Source organism: Zea mays, chromosome 1, assembly GCF_902167145.1.
Source record: "Zea mays cultivar B73 chromosome 1, Zm-B73-REFERENCE-NAM-5.0, whole genome shotgun sequence".
In the NCBI taxonomy this organism is placed as follows: domain Eukaryota; kingdom Viridiplantae; phylum Streptophyta; class Magnoliopsida; order Poales; family Poaceae; genus Zea; species Zea mays.
In genome coordinates, this window is record NC_050096.1 from 29,707,403 (window position 1) to 29,722,084 (window position 14,682).

A 14,682-nucleotide genomic window follows, 5' to 3' on the forward strand; every position below is an offset into this window, starting at 1 on the left:
CGTTGTAACGCACGGGCAACTAACTAGTACTCCAATAATTCCCAATAATTTTCCTAAAAACCTTCTTAATGTGGGCTTTCTCGTAGGTGTTTTTTTGTGGAGGTCGTTGCAGTTGTACTGGGTCGAGGGCTTCTCTCTGTCAGGAAAAAAGGTGCAGCATTGTGCCATACTTTGCCTCCAACGAATGACAGGACGGAGGGATACAGCCATACAGGCCTACAGCTATATCGCAGGAGGCCGCCGCAGCACTGCAACACGCCTTGAAGACGGAGATGCATCTAGATGACAGGCCCCGAAAGGAGCACCCCCAGCAGCCTCACTCTCGACGATGCGGCATTGCGCGGGAAAAGTAATAAAATTGTGTTGATTGGGAGCTACTGTCGGCGGCGCAAATTTAAGCAGGAAAGAGGTCGTTTTACGCGTGCGACAGGATTGGGATCCGGTCTAGAGAGTGATTGGAGCTCTATTTTCTTTTTTCCCCTATATTGTTATGAATCAATACTACACAAAGTAGATCAAACATAGAGAAGACACAAATTTAACGTGGAAATCCATTCCAAAGCGAAGGGAAAAAAACCACGAACGCCAGCCAATAACAATATCACGATTTTTCGGGTGGTTACAGATCACAGGAGATTTACAATAAGGTTGGTGACGGACCTCTGCTTCGTTCGTCAACTTGGTCTTCTTCTTCAGAATTTGGATCACAAACTCAATATATATCATCCAATATATATCATGATTTAGGAATACGATATTGAGACTTGTTGGAGTTACTCTAAGCAGCCCTAATTCTCGTCGCGTGTAAAGTGGAGCGAAAAGAGGATGGGACGAGACCCGCATCCGTGCCTTTCTTGGGAGCAGCCCAGCCCAATAACATATCTACGGACGGGGACAACGTACCCAGCAGTATTTGCTAGGTCTCGCCTCTGCCAGTAGTCTGCCGTGGCCTCGCCCACAAACTAATCCTACGGCCCACGGAACCAGTCAGTCCTCTCTCCTTCCGGCTTCCGCTGCTCTTCTTTCTTTCCTGGCATCTTGGAGACGGCGGCGAGACGAGGAGAGGACTGGAACTGGACCATGGCTGCCTCTTCGGCTCTCAGGGTACGCGCGCGGGCATGCATGCGCAGCAAAATTTCACCGTTTTGCTCCATCGTCAGTATTTCCTCTTTAACCTGTGCTTACACTGGCGCTGGAATAACGCAGCTAATCCTGGGCTCCTCGTCGGCGTCGCGTCGCCAGATTCTGTCCGAGATGGGATACAAGTTCACGCTTATTGTTGTTTTTTTTTGCGCCCTATCGTTTGAGATGTTTGCTTTAGTAATTTCTTCTCCCGCACCTTTCAGTTCATTCATTTTCTTTTTTCTCCGGGGGCTTTAGAGTGCGGATATCGATGAGAAAGCGATCAGAAAGGAGAACCCAGAGGAACTGGTGGTCGCCTTGGCTCATGCGAAAGTAATTCCTTCTTTTCTTTCTTCATGAACTGGATTATGCTGCCCCTTCCCTTTTTTGGTGGTTGCTTTTCATGATTATACATAAAATGATATTTGGGGGTTTTAGGGGATGGGACTGTGGGACTGGAGCTGGCACAGCAAGCCAACAATTATATATACTGGTATTTTGTAATTACGGTTGGTAGGCACCTAGGCATAGCGCATAGCTCTTATCTTTTGTCAAAGTAACAAGGGTCTTTACTGTTAGAATCTGTTATTTAGTTGTCGTAGTTCTTACTAACATTTTCCCTTTGTTAGTTATGTCAGAGTTTAGATAATGGTTGATTTAAGTCAGTTGCAATTGGATTAACCGGTTTGCTTAGTCTATTTTGTTTACATAATGGTTGATTTAAGTCAGTTGCAATTGGATAACCGATTTGCTTAGTCTATTTTGTCAATGTTATAGGCAGACGCTATTCTGGAGAAGATGCAGAACAATGGGATGATGAAAGAGATTCTTGATTCTCAAGATACTACTCTGATGATAACTGCTGATCAGGTATGCAGCCTTCATTTTTTCTGGCATGCTTTGCTTGATAATCTTTCATGAGCTGTGTACTTATCTACAATCAAAATGTATGGATGTGTCCAGAAACCATCATTCTTGCTGCATTTGAATGACGTGAAATCGTGGCATTCTACCATAGTATTTACAGAGCTAGTGCCCGAGTAATTTTTTAGGTGCAGCACTGCAGCTGTGGGAACATGCTTGTGTGCTAGACTCTTGAATATATGTTTACTTAGCCACTTTTGTAGTTTAGTCAGGATATTTGTGGAGCTAAAGGATAGTAATACCTGTCAACCTTGGATTAGAGAGAGCCATTAGTCCTTAGGAGTTGGTAGAATATATATAGGCACAACTAATATGGGCCATTATGGGTCTTAACACCCCCCTTCAAACGTAAGGTGGAAGCGGAGGATCTGAAGCATTGAGTTTGAATAAGTTGAGACGATGTTGTTCTCTTGTTTGTGCTTTTGTGAAGAAGTCTGCAACTTGCATTTCCGAGGGCTCACGGTCGTTGCTGGACAGCAGACCGCCTAGCAAAGAAAGGACTGCCTCACCCTCAATTTTGTCCCCTCTGTGATCAAGAGGAAGAGACGCTAAACCATTTGTAAGTCTCCTGCGTTTTCTCACGGGAAGTCTGGTTTCAGATTATGAAATCTGTCGGGTTGCAGCACCTTGCTCCTAACCTTGAGAGCTCTTCCTTTGAGGATTGGTGGGAAGGAGTTGTCGCAGTTCCTGCTGATCCAGCATACAAGGGGCTGCACAAGGGCTTGAATTCTTTGATCATACTTGGTGCTTGGGCCATCTGGAATCACCACAACCGTTGTGTATTTAATGGTGTGCAGTCTAGTTCCAGCATGGTCATCAATTGGGTCAAGGAGGAGTCTCACATCTGGTGTAGGGTTGGAGCCAGTGATTTATCTAGCATCCTTATGCTCCAGTGAACCAGTCGGTAATCTTTATTTTAGAGTCTCCATGGTCACGGGTCTAGATGTCTTTTGTTGTTATTTTTCTACCTATAATTCAGTGTATGTGGGTTTGTGTGGAGTTGTATGAGGTTTATTTTGCCTCACCTATTCTTCTTAATATAATGATACACAGCTCTCCTGCGTTTTCGGAAAAAAATATGTTTTGTAAGTTCATGTTTCACAGGATCATTTGCAATTTGAATGGCTCCAGTGCTATCACACAGAAGAGGTGTAGGAGTATCACAAGAGACACCAAGATCAACCAATAACCATCGTAGCCATATAATCTCGACAGTAGTGGTAGCAAGAGCTCGAAGTTCTGCTTCTGCACTAGATCTTGATACAACAACTTGCTTCTTTGATTTCCATGCAATAGGAGAGGAACTAAGGAAAATACAATAACCTGTAATAGAGCAGCGATCAGTGCGATCACTTGCCCAAGTGGCATCAGAGTAGGCATGAAGCCGAAGAGGAATATTACAATCAAGCCTCGAGATGTGGTTCCCCGTAAGTATCTTAATACACGAAGCAAGTGACCATAATGGTCTGAAGTAGGCGCAGAAACAAGCTGACTCAATATATGAACATCATGTGCAATATCCGGTCGAGTGATAGTGAGATAGACTAGACTGCCGACTATATACCGATATCTGGATGGGTCTTGTAGTGGTGAACCATCATCCGGACAAAGTTGTAAGTGAATATCCATGGGTGTTGCAGCTGTACAATCATCAGTCAGACCAGAGCGAGCAATAAGTTCTTGTATGTATTTAGACTGTGATAGATAACCCTTTGTAGATTGTAGTACCTCAATACCCATGAAATGTCCAAGAGGGCCTACATTAGACATCTTAAACTACTCACTAAGATGTTGTTTGACTTGAGAAATATGTTCTGGATCATCATCCGTAATGAGCATGTCATCAACATATTATAGGAGCAAGGTGCGCCCTCGTGAAGAGGAATAAAGAAATAAAGTTGGATCATGGTCACTAGGGATAAAACTAGTAGCCCTTATGACAGCGACGAACCTTTGAAACCAAGCACGAGGGGCCTGTTTCAATGCATATAAAGCTTTACGCAGACGACCGACATGTCTGGAAGGAATATCACCTCCTGGTGGTGGATGCATATAAACTTCCTCGTGTAAATCACCATGAAGAAATGCATTTTTGACATCCATCTGAGAGATAGTCCATGAACAAGATGCTGCAACAACAATCAAAGTACTAATTGTGGTCATTTGTGCAACCGATGCAAAGGTTTCATCATAATCTACTCCCTGAGTCTGTTGAAAACCTTTGACCACAAGACAAGCTTTATATAGCTCAACTAAACCATTAGATTTGGTCTTAATCTTAAAGACCCATTTACATGTTATAGGGACTGCATGTGATTGTAAAGGAACAAGATCCCAAGTACCCGTTCGATCAAGAGCATCCAACTCTTCTTGCATACCAAGCCGCCATTCATGAATACCAGAAGCTTTTTGATAATTAGATGGTTCAACAGTTACATCAACAACACTAGGAAATCCATAGCAATCTGGAGGTTCAATTGTACTACAATCACGAAGATGATATCCCTGGTGATTTGGTAACGCATCAACAAACTGTGACCCATCAACAATCTATAGATCATCAGAAACATATGAAGAGTCATCATTGTTAGTACAAACATCAACAACATGTTTGCCATCAGGACTGGCCATGGGACTAGTGCAAGGACGACAAATGTAGGTTTTGGTAACTGGTGGTTTTGAAGCGAAGTGGGAAGTGGGTGTTGAGGTAGAATGACTTGTAATGGGAATGAGAACCTCATGTGAGGATGTGGTAGACGATGGTGTAGTGGAAGATGAAGACCCAGATGGAGCATGGATGGGAGGAAGGCACATGAAAGAGGTTGACTCTGTAGAAAAAGAAGATGAATGTATAAGAGAGTTATAAAAGAAAGGTCAATTTTCATTAAAACTCACATCAGGTGAAATACGAATGCGACATGCTGAAGGGTCATAACATCTATAGCCTTTGTGCTCCGGATTATATCCAAGAAAAACGCACTCAACAGATTGAGCAGTTAATTTAGTTTGTTCACGAGAGGCTAACAACACGTAGCATGCACATCCAAAAACTCTAAGATGGTCATAGCGAGGAGTTATAAAAAGAACTTCACTAGGAGTATTCCCTGAGAGTTTTGATGATGGTTGTATACTGATGAGGTAGACAGTGCTAGACACTGCTTCACACCAAAAATGTGTGGGAACAAAAGAAGATATCAAAAGGGTGCGAGCAGTTTCTATGTTATGACGATGCTTGCGTTCAGCAACACCATTTTGAGCATGTGCACTAGTGCATGAAAGCTGAGCAAGAGTACCCTCTGAAGTTAGAAATTGTCGAAAAGAATTGGATAAATATTCACCACTAGAATCAGAGCGAAAAATCTTAATAGGAGCAGAAAACTGGGTGTGAATCATGCGAGCAAAAGACTTATAGATATAAAGCAACTCAGAACGACGTCTCATGAAATAAATCCAAGTATAACGAGAATGATCATCAACAAAAATAACATAATATTTATATCCACCTTTTGAAACCAAAGGAGCTGGGCCCCAAACATCAGAGTCAACAAGATCAAATGGTAGGAAGAAACTATAGACCACCTCCTTGTACAATGTTCCTTCTCGCGGGAATTCTGGTACCTTTTACTTAGGAAATTTGGTCTTCATTCACTTGCACCACAGCCAACTGCAAACTCCTTCCTGGAATGGTGGGAAGTGGTGGGGGGAGCAGTTATTGGACTCACAAAAAAGGGCCTTAACTCTCTCATCATTTTGGGAGCTTGGACTTTATGGAATCACCGAAATAACTGCATTTTTGATGGCTGCAATCCAAGTTTGTCCTTAAGTCTCAGAGCTGCGGATGAGGAAAGAAGAAAATGGGAAGTTGCTGGTGCAAAAGGCCTTGTTCATTTGGCTGCACCAGTGATAGAGGCTTAGGAAGTTTGAGTAGTATGTTTTTTGATCCCCTTATGGATCTTTATTTGTATGCCTGTTTCTGGCCTCCGTAAGGAGGTTTTGTCTGTAAACCATTGTTTTTTTTTCTATTTTCTTCTGCTTAATATATAATGGGGCGCAGTTCTCCTGCGCGTCTCGAGAGGAAAAAACAAGATCAAATGGTCTAGCACAATGATTACATCATACGAAGACAACGATCCAGCAACCCAAAGTTGACTGGGAGACGACGACCTAGACCTCTCACGAACTCATCACAACATCCTTCATGCGCCTCATCCTATGGTACCCGATCTTGACTTGGGGGATGTGGGTACAGCAAGGGTGAGCTCACATACATTCATCGCTCAACAAGTTGTGGGGAATAATGTGCATGAACTCGCCAAAGGTGGGAGCTCATGTGAAGTGTATGATTTACCAAAGGAGATGGTTAAAGCTGAGCATTGCTTTTAGAGTTGGTCAAAATTTTATTAGCAGTTACTAAGTATAAGTAGATACCAACCCAATTAAGTAAGAGATCGCAATAAATAATAACACCCGCGATGCAATGCATATGACAGATTAAGTTTAGTTCCATAAATTAATCATGCGAGAGTCTTGAGTTGCTCTTGACTGTGAGCACGACTGATATACCAGTTTTACACTCTGCAGAGGTTGCATCTTTACCCACAAGCCGTGTTACCCATTTGCCACGGGGTTGATCGGACCCATACACCTCTACCGAGAAAGCGAGGCAGAGTAGCACTACGAGGCCTTTCCAAAGTTCTACTAGTTCGAGAATACCCATTACAGTTTCAGGACGAAGGAAGCATAGGAATCCCTCATCCGAACTGCCATCACAGCAGTTCGACCCGAGAACCTCCCTATACTCTAGCAGTGAAGCCTCCCTGCTTGCCCCTTTTAGGTAATGTAATCTCTCCCTAGCTTTCCTAATTACTTGGCCAATGGTGTCCCATTCCACCCTTGTGGTAGCACGATTATCTCAAGTTAAGCTCCAAGTTCCAATTAACACAATGATCTTGTCATGAACAATAATTAATAACAACAATATAATTGGAACATGGTTATAGTTCAAATGTAACATTAATCCCAAAACGAAGTAGAGCAATAGCAAATCTACCCACTAGTTCATATGTTTGTAAGGTGTGGGATAAACAATACTAGGGAAACTGTCATGGGCATCATAGGGAGCGAGAGGCAACAGCCATGCTGGGATAAGGCTAGAGAATAAGATTGAGATGAGCTGGGATAAGGCTAGAGAATAAGATTGAGATGAGAGAATTGTGGAGAGTTGGTTAGCATCAGATAAGTCCAAGAAAATAGGAGTTAGTTGAGAGTTTGTAGGAGAAGTTGGTTAGCCATAGGGCTATTTATAAGTCGCATGGCAGCAGGGAATAAATCAAGCAAGATCATTATCAAACCAATCTCTCTCTCTCTTGCAATGACCCTCTCAAGCGCCTAGGGCTGCTACCCTAGAACCAAGCCTGCGACAGAGGGGTATAACCTCGCCGGAGAAGACAGCTATCCCTATGGACCGAAGGTCCATGACACCTGGTATCAGCTCCAGGTTATCCTCACCACCACCAGCCGCCCATCCCTCACCACCACCAGCCGCCGCGCCATCTGCCGCCGCAACGCCCTCCCACCCGCCCTCTCCAACTCCAGATGCATTCACTCGGCTCGAAGAGAAGTGGGATCAATTCGTTGTGATGTTCCACCGCTACAAGGAGAAGACAGAGAAGGAACTCCAAGCAGCGGTGCGGCTTCAGGCGGCAGCGCGAGGGTTCCTGGCACGCCGCCAGGTACAATCCCTTCGTAGGGAGAAGCACCTTGCTGTGGCCTCCAGGGCCACCCCATGGCCGTCATCACATGAGCAGGCCGTGGTGCGCCTGCAAGCCGCAGTACGCGGCTTCCTTGTTAGGCGGGCGGTGCGGAAGCTACACTTGTTGATCAGCTCATCGCTGCACCAACTCGCAACCTGCGCGCCCAACCACCAGGTCTCGTCTATACTTTTTGAACCCCCTGCAGAAGTCGAGATCTGGGTATGCAGCCCCCCTGCACGGCCAAAGAGGGTCGTCTCCTTCATTCGGGCAACTGCCTTGGTGCTGGACAGACCCATCATAAGAACGAGCTGGTTCCTCCTTCACCTTTCATCCAACGTGAAGTCCGCAGTTCAGCTCTTTCCTTGGGATCCAGGAGGACAGGAGGACATAGCTGCAGTTCAAATTTATATTTTAGTTCCACAATTATTTTGTATTTTCATCTTAAATAATAAAGGTAAGCCGAGATGTAAAAGGCTTAACCTTAAGTCGTGTCAGGTAAGTCTATGGCAGCTCGAGGACGAGCTGGTCCTCAAGGGAGGGGGAGATGTCATGGGCATCATAGGGAGCGAGAGGCAACAGCCAGGCTGGGATAAGGCTAGAGAATAAGATTGAGATGAGCTGGGATAAGGCTAGAGAATAAGATTGAGATGAGAGAATTGTGGAGAGTTGGTTAGCATCAGATAAGTCCAAGAAAATAGGAGTTAGTTGAGAGTTTGTAGGAGAAGTTGGTTAGCCATAGGGCTATTTATAAGTCGCATGGCAGCAGGGAATAAATCAAGCAAGATCATTATCAAACCAATCTCTCTCCCTTGCAATGACTCTCTCAAGCGCCTAGGGCTGCTACCCTAGAACCAAGCCTGCGGCAGAGGGGTATAACCTCGCCGGAGAAGACAACTATCTCCATGGACCGAAGGTCCATGACAGAAACATAATTGGAACATGAGGAAGCCTTGGATATGCTTACATTGACCTGCTTTCCATAACTTGGACATCATCATCTTGTCCTGCTTCATCTTCCAGTACATCGTCATCTAGGTACAATGTCCTAGCCCGCTTCCCATTATTCAAAGCTTCGTTCATCTCTTTAGCAATCTCTCTAGTAGTGTTAGGACACTTGACAATGTCTCCATAGCCACCAGCTACATGCTGTTTCACCCTCTTGATACCTCCTTTTATTTGTTTGGGGCACAAAGCACATTGAATCAGCTCTCGCTTTCCCGCCTCAACATAGTATGCATATTTCCATTCTGGATCATTTGACTTTGGCCTTCGTGATTGATCTTTGAGTGGGTCATAGGAGTCATTTGCCTCACTATTTGTTGCCATTGAAATTCACCGTGAGCAATATGGTTGCACAATCAGTACTCACCAATATGGTTGAGCAAATAGAGCTTGAATGATTGATTCACTGTTGGGCAATATGGTTGCACAAAATCCGTACTCACCAATATGGTCTGCTGTGGGCGCAGTGCTACAGTTCGTGGAGGGCCGATGGCGGTCTGCTGTGGTCTGATGGTTGAGGAGAGCAGCGGCTACCGGCTGGGCTGCTGTGGGCGTCAGAGAGTAGCGGCTGGCTGCCTGGCTGAGGAGAGGAGAGGAGAGAGGAGAACGACAGCTGGCTATGGCTGAGGAGAGGAGAGCAGAGCGGCGGCCGACGCAGAAGAAGAGGGCGGCGGTCGGCTGTGCCTGAGGAGAGGAGAGAGCACAGCAGAGCGGCGGCGACTGGCTGAGGGAGTGAGGGCGCCGCGTCCCAGTGCCCAGGAAAATGACCTAGAAAATGCTAAAGGCCCAGGACGGGTAGAACGTCTAAAACGCCCTAAAACACTATTTGGACGCTTAAACGTCGTTTAAACACTTGAAACGAACGTTCTACGCCCTAAACCTAAAACGTTCGGACGTTCCAACTTTTAAACACCTTTTTATGGTTAGCCATGCAGAATAAGTGTTGGACAGCTGACAGGTTGCAAAAAAGAGGTCTTCCCCATCCGGAAGCATGCCCTTTCTGTGATCAAGAGCAAGAAACAGTTCAGCATCTGTTGACTGGTTGTGTCTTCGCCAGGCAGTTTTGGCATAGCATCCTCTCCCCCTTTGGTATGGGCCACTTAACTCCAGGGCCAGAGGATACTAATTTTGCTGATTGGTGGGGACTAGTGACCATTCAGGTGCACAGAAGCAAGAGAAAGGGAGTCAACAGTGCCATTATTTTGGGAGCATGGTGCCTTTGGTTGCATAGAAACAGAGTTATTTTCGATGGAGATTTACCAACCATTGGCAAGGTGCATAGAAGCTTCGTCGACGAGCTACCCTTATGGGTGCTGGCTGGTGCCAAACACCTCGGAAGCCTTGGGCTTGCCGCTGCTCTGGGCGCAGCAGGCCCGACTTAATTTTTTCCTTGGTCGTCTTTTTGTATCTTAGTCCTATGGATAGTTTTATTTATGCTTGTTGCTGGCCACCATAGGGTGGTTTTTTTGTACTGGTCCTCTTGGACCTTAATTTCCCCTTCTTCTTAATATAATGATGCGCAGCTCTCCTGCGTTTTCCGAAAAAAACACGTTTTCTCGTTTAAACAACGTTTAAACGACGTTTTAATAACAATGATTTCAATGCAGTGTCAAATCGTATCCAAAACTCGACAAGTGCAAGCTTACGACCAATAAAAAGGTTGAAAAATGAATTTGCACTTTCAGACCTTGATGTTGTTCGAAGAATGCCTCCAAGCCAAATTTCTCTGAAATATGCCGGTATCCATGACTCACGGATGTGATACCTTCCTGTCAACCACTCATTGTTCTCCAAATGATATGTTGTTATCCAATATTGCCATCTACTCTCAAACTCTTCTATTGTTTCTGAACCCCATACACATGAGTTAATCATTTTCCTAAACTCGTCATTATTTAGAAGATGAGCATCAATTTTCTCTAGCAATTTTTTCATAATGTGCCACATGCACAACCTATGAATGGTGTTTGGAAGAACACTAGCTATAGCAGCCCTCATGCTAGCATCCTCATCAGTTACAATATATGCAGGAGCCTTCCCTCCCATAGCTTGTAGAAAATTCTGAAATAACCACATATAGCTATCAATCTTCTCATCAGCTAAGAAAGCAGCACCAAAGAAAATAGAACGCATATGATGATTGACCCCAGTGAAAGTGTCATGTTCGGGCGCGTCTACACGAGGCGCCACAAGACTCGTGATGTACGTCGAGCGCAGGAACGGGAAGCGCGACACGCAAGGGACGTACAGGGAGCAAACACAATCAGTGGCTAGGAGGAAAAGTAGGATTTGTTATTATCTGTTAGTTCCTAAAATAGGGGAGTTTGTTCAGTAATTTAGTTGGGCCATAGGCCATATATACCGTGAGACCGGATGGTGGAAATTAATTAAGAATATTGTCATCTCTATTCTATCTTCTTCCTCTCTACCCAAAGCCGGCGATCAGGGCAACACAGCATGATCGACGAGGACGGCTAGGGGGCATAACCCAGCCGGCGACAACGGACCACGACTACGATCTCCGTAGTCGGGGACCTGCTCACTTGGGCATTACAGCCCTTGACAACCTGGTATCGCGATCCAGGGCTTCCTCCTCACGCCGCTCTCCGATTCTGCCATCAGCCGCCACGCCACCCTCACCGCCAGCCACCACGCCGTCTTTGCCTACTTCCTCCGTGGCATCATACTCCGTCGAGATGGGCGACTCCGATGAACTCAAAACCACCGTGGCTGCATTAGCTGCCATCGTGAAGTCATTGCAGTCCACTGCCGAGGCCAATACCAGGGCGATCGCAGATCTGGTGGCCCAGCAGACGACGTCTTCCAACAACAGCAGGCCGCCCTTCGGCGAACCCCACACTGATCGTCCCCCACGATTCCAGAAATTGGACTTTCCCCGCTTCGATGGCAAGTCCGATCCGATGCTCTTCATCAACAAATGCGAATCATATTTCCGTCAACAACGCATCATGGCCGAAGAACGGGTGTGGATGGCCTCCTATAACCTGGAGGATGTGGCACAACTATGGTACATGCAACTCCAGGAGGATGAGCATGGCACGCCAACATGGGAGCGTTTCAAGGAGATGCTGAATCTACGGTTCGGGCCACCACTGCGGTCCGCCCCCTTGTTCGAGCTCGCCGAGTGCCGTCGCACGGGGACCGTCGAGGAATTCTCCAATCGGTTCCAAGCTCTATTGCCTCGCGCCGGGCACCTCAGCGACGAACAGAGGGTCCAACTCTACACGGGTGGCCTGCTTCCGCCTCTCAGTCATCAAGTGCGGGTACACAATCCAGCGTCTCTGGCAGCGGCCATGAGTCTGGCACGCCAGCTGGAGCTCGTCGAGTTGGACCGGCTGAGCCAGGCGTCTTCCAAGGCGGCACCGCGTGCTATACTGCCAATACCATCACAACGTCCGGCGCCGTTCCCAGCGATCACGTTGCCCACGCCCCCGGGGCCCCCTGCGAAGCCACTCGCGCTCCCTGCGCCACCTGTTTCGGGAGTGGGCAGCCAAGTAAAACGCCTGTCCACGGAGGAGCAGGCCGAACGTCGTCGACTTGGGCTCTGTTACAACTGTGATCAGCCTTATACACGAGGCCACAACCGGGTTTGCCGCCGGATATTTTATATCGGTGGCGTGGAGTTTGCTGAGGAGGAAACGACGGACGAGGCCCCCGTGTTCTCTTTACACGCGGTCGTCGGTGCACCGGCTAGCAGCACCATCCAGCTGTGTGTACGGGTGGGCGCTGCGGACTTCATCGCACTCGTAGACACGGGATCCACGCACAACTTCATTGGAGAAGAGGCCGCACGGCGCGCAGGCCTACCCATCGAGCCGTACCCGCGTCTCACGGCCACGGTGGCAAACGGGGAGCGCATCGCTTGCCTGGGCGTCATTCGGCAGGCAGCGGTCCTCATCGACAATCGCGCCTTCAACGTCGACCTGTACGTCATGCCCTTAGCAGGCTACGATGTGGTGTTGGGCACGCACTGGATGGCCACCTTGGGTGACATCGTGTGGAACATGGCCGCCCGCACCATGACATTCAAGCAGGCCGGCCAGGACATCTGTTGGCATGGCGTCGCGACACCAACCACGCCGCATCTACACGTCGCCGAGACAATTGAGCCCTTGCTGCAAGGGGTGCTCTCATCGTTCTCCGACGTCTTCGCCGAGCCGACCAATCTACCACCAGACCGCGGCCGCACCCACCGCATTGTGCTCAAGCCGGGCGCTGGTCCTGTGGCCGTCCGGCCCTATCGGTATCCAGCTGCTCACAAGGACGAGTTGGAAAGACAATGTTCAGCCATGATCGAGCAGGGCATTGTGCGGCGCAGTGACTCGGCATTCTCCTCGCCGGTCCTCCTCGTCAAGAAGGCCGATGGTTCGTGGCGGTTCTGCGTGGACTACCGCGCTCTCAACGCGCTCACGATCAAGGACGCTTTTCCAATACCGGTTGTCGACGAGCTGTTGGACGAACTCCATGGTGCCAAGTTCTTCTCCAAGCTCGACTTGCGTTCCGGGTACCATCAGGTGCGCATGCGGCCGGACGACATCCATAAGACGGCGTTCCGCACCCATGACGGACTATATGAGTTCCTCGTCATGCCATTCGGCCTCTGCAACGCCCCGGCCACATTTCAAGCACTCATGAACGACGTATTGCGGCCTTTCCTTCGTCAATTTGTACTTGTTTTCTTTGATGACATCCTCATATACAGCAAGTCTTGGGCGGATCACCTTCGCCATCTCCGCGCGGTCCTCAGCACGCTGCGCCAGCACGTCCTCTTCGTCAAGTGTTCTAAGTGTGCGTTCGGGGTTTCCTCCGTCGCGTACCTGGGACACACCATATCAGTGGAGGGCGTGGCCATGGATACCGCCAAGGTGCAGGCCATCCAGGACTGGCCGGTACCTCGCTCGGCGCGCGCAGTGCGCGGCTTCCTCGGCCTCGCGGGATACTACCGAAAATTCATCCACAACTACGGCATCATCGCGGCGCCACTTACTGTCCTCCTCAAGAAGGAGGGATTTGCGTGGGATGACAAGGCGGCCTCGGCCTTTACCGCGCTCAAGGACGCCGTCACAACGGCACCGGTGCTTGCCATGCCGGACTTCGCCAAGCCGTTCGTCGTCGAGTGCGACGCGTCGTCCCACGGGTTTGGTGCCGTCCTCATTCAGGAGGGACATCCCGTGGCATTCTTCAGCCGACCTGTGGCGCCCCGGCACCGAGCATTGGCGGCCTACGAGCGCGAGCTCGACGGCTTGGTGCAGGCGGTGCGCCACTGGCGGCCGTACCTATGGGGCCGCCGCTTCAGCGTCAAGACGGACCACAACAGCTTGAAGTATTTGCTGGACCAGCGCCTAGCCACCATTCCCCAACATCATTGGGTCGGCAAGCTGCTGGGCTTCGATTTCTCCGTTGAATACAAGCCAGGCGCAACAAATGCTGTCGCGGACGCTTTGTCCAGGCGTGACACAATAGAGGGAGAGCTGCTCGCCATGTCCACTCCACGGTTTGACTTCATCGACCAACTCCGGCAGGCCCAGCTCGAGGATCCGACCCTCGTAGCTCTCCATACTGCGATCACTTCAGGGGACCGAGCAGCACCCTGGTCCATCGTCGACGGCATGGTGCAATTCGAGGGGCGCCTGTACATTCCTCCTACCTCCCCGCTATTACAGGAGATCCTGGGGGCAGTCCATGAGGATGGTCATGAGGGTGTCCAACGTACCCTCCACCGGCTCCGACGTGATTTTCATTTTCCTCAAATGAAGCAATTGGTGCAAGAGAAAGTACGTCAATGCAGTGTCTGTCAACGTTACAAGTCGGAGCATGTGCACCCAGCAGGGCTCCTCCTACCGCTCCCAGTGCCCAATGG

The 14,682-nt window shown here is 48.4% G+C and overlaps 1 protein-coding gene across 3 annotated transcripts in view; it reads left to right on the forward strand.

Annotated features, from left to right (window-relative positions):
• Positions 1-903: 903 nt before the first annotated feature.
• The window catches only part of LOC100283999 (uncharacterized), a 34,030-nt gene continuing 20,251 nt past the window's right edge, over positions 904-14,682 (forward strand). Inside the window, exons 1-5 of one of the 3 annotated variants that reach the window (XM_020552441.3) lie at positions 904-1,104; positions 1,207-1,278; positions 1,381-1,455; positions 1,900-1,992; positions 2,646-3,120. In XM_020552441.3, coding sequence (XP_020408030.1) covers positions 1,081-1,104; positions 1,207-1,278; positions 1,381-1,455; positions 1,900-1,992; positions 2,646-2,942 — 561 coding nt within the window. In that variant the 5' untranslated portion in view covers positions 904-1,080 and the 3' untranslated portion in view covers positions 2,943-3,120. Of the gene's footprint in view, positions 1,105-1,206; positions 1,279-1,380; positions 1,456-1,899; positions 1,993-2,645; positions 3,121-14,682 lie in introns of those variants that run through there. The other 2 variants (NM_001156897.2, XR_002269001.3) reach the window with 2 other exon arrangements.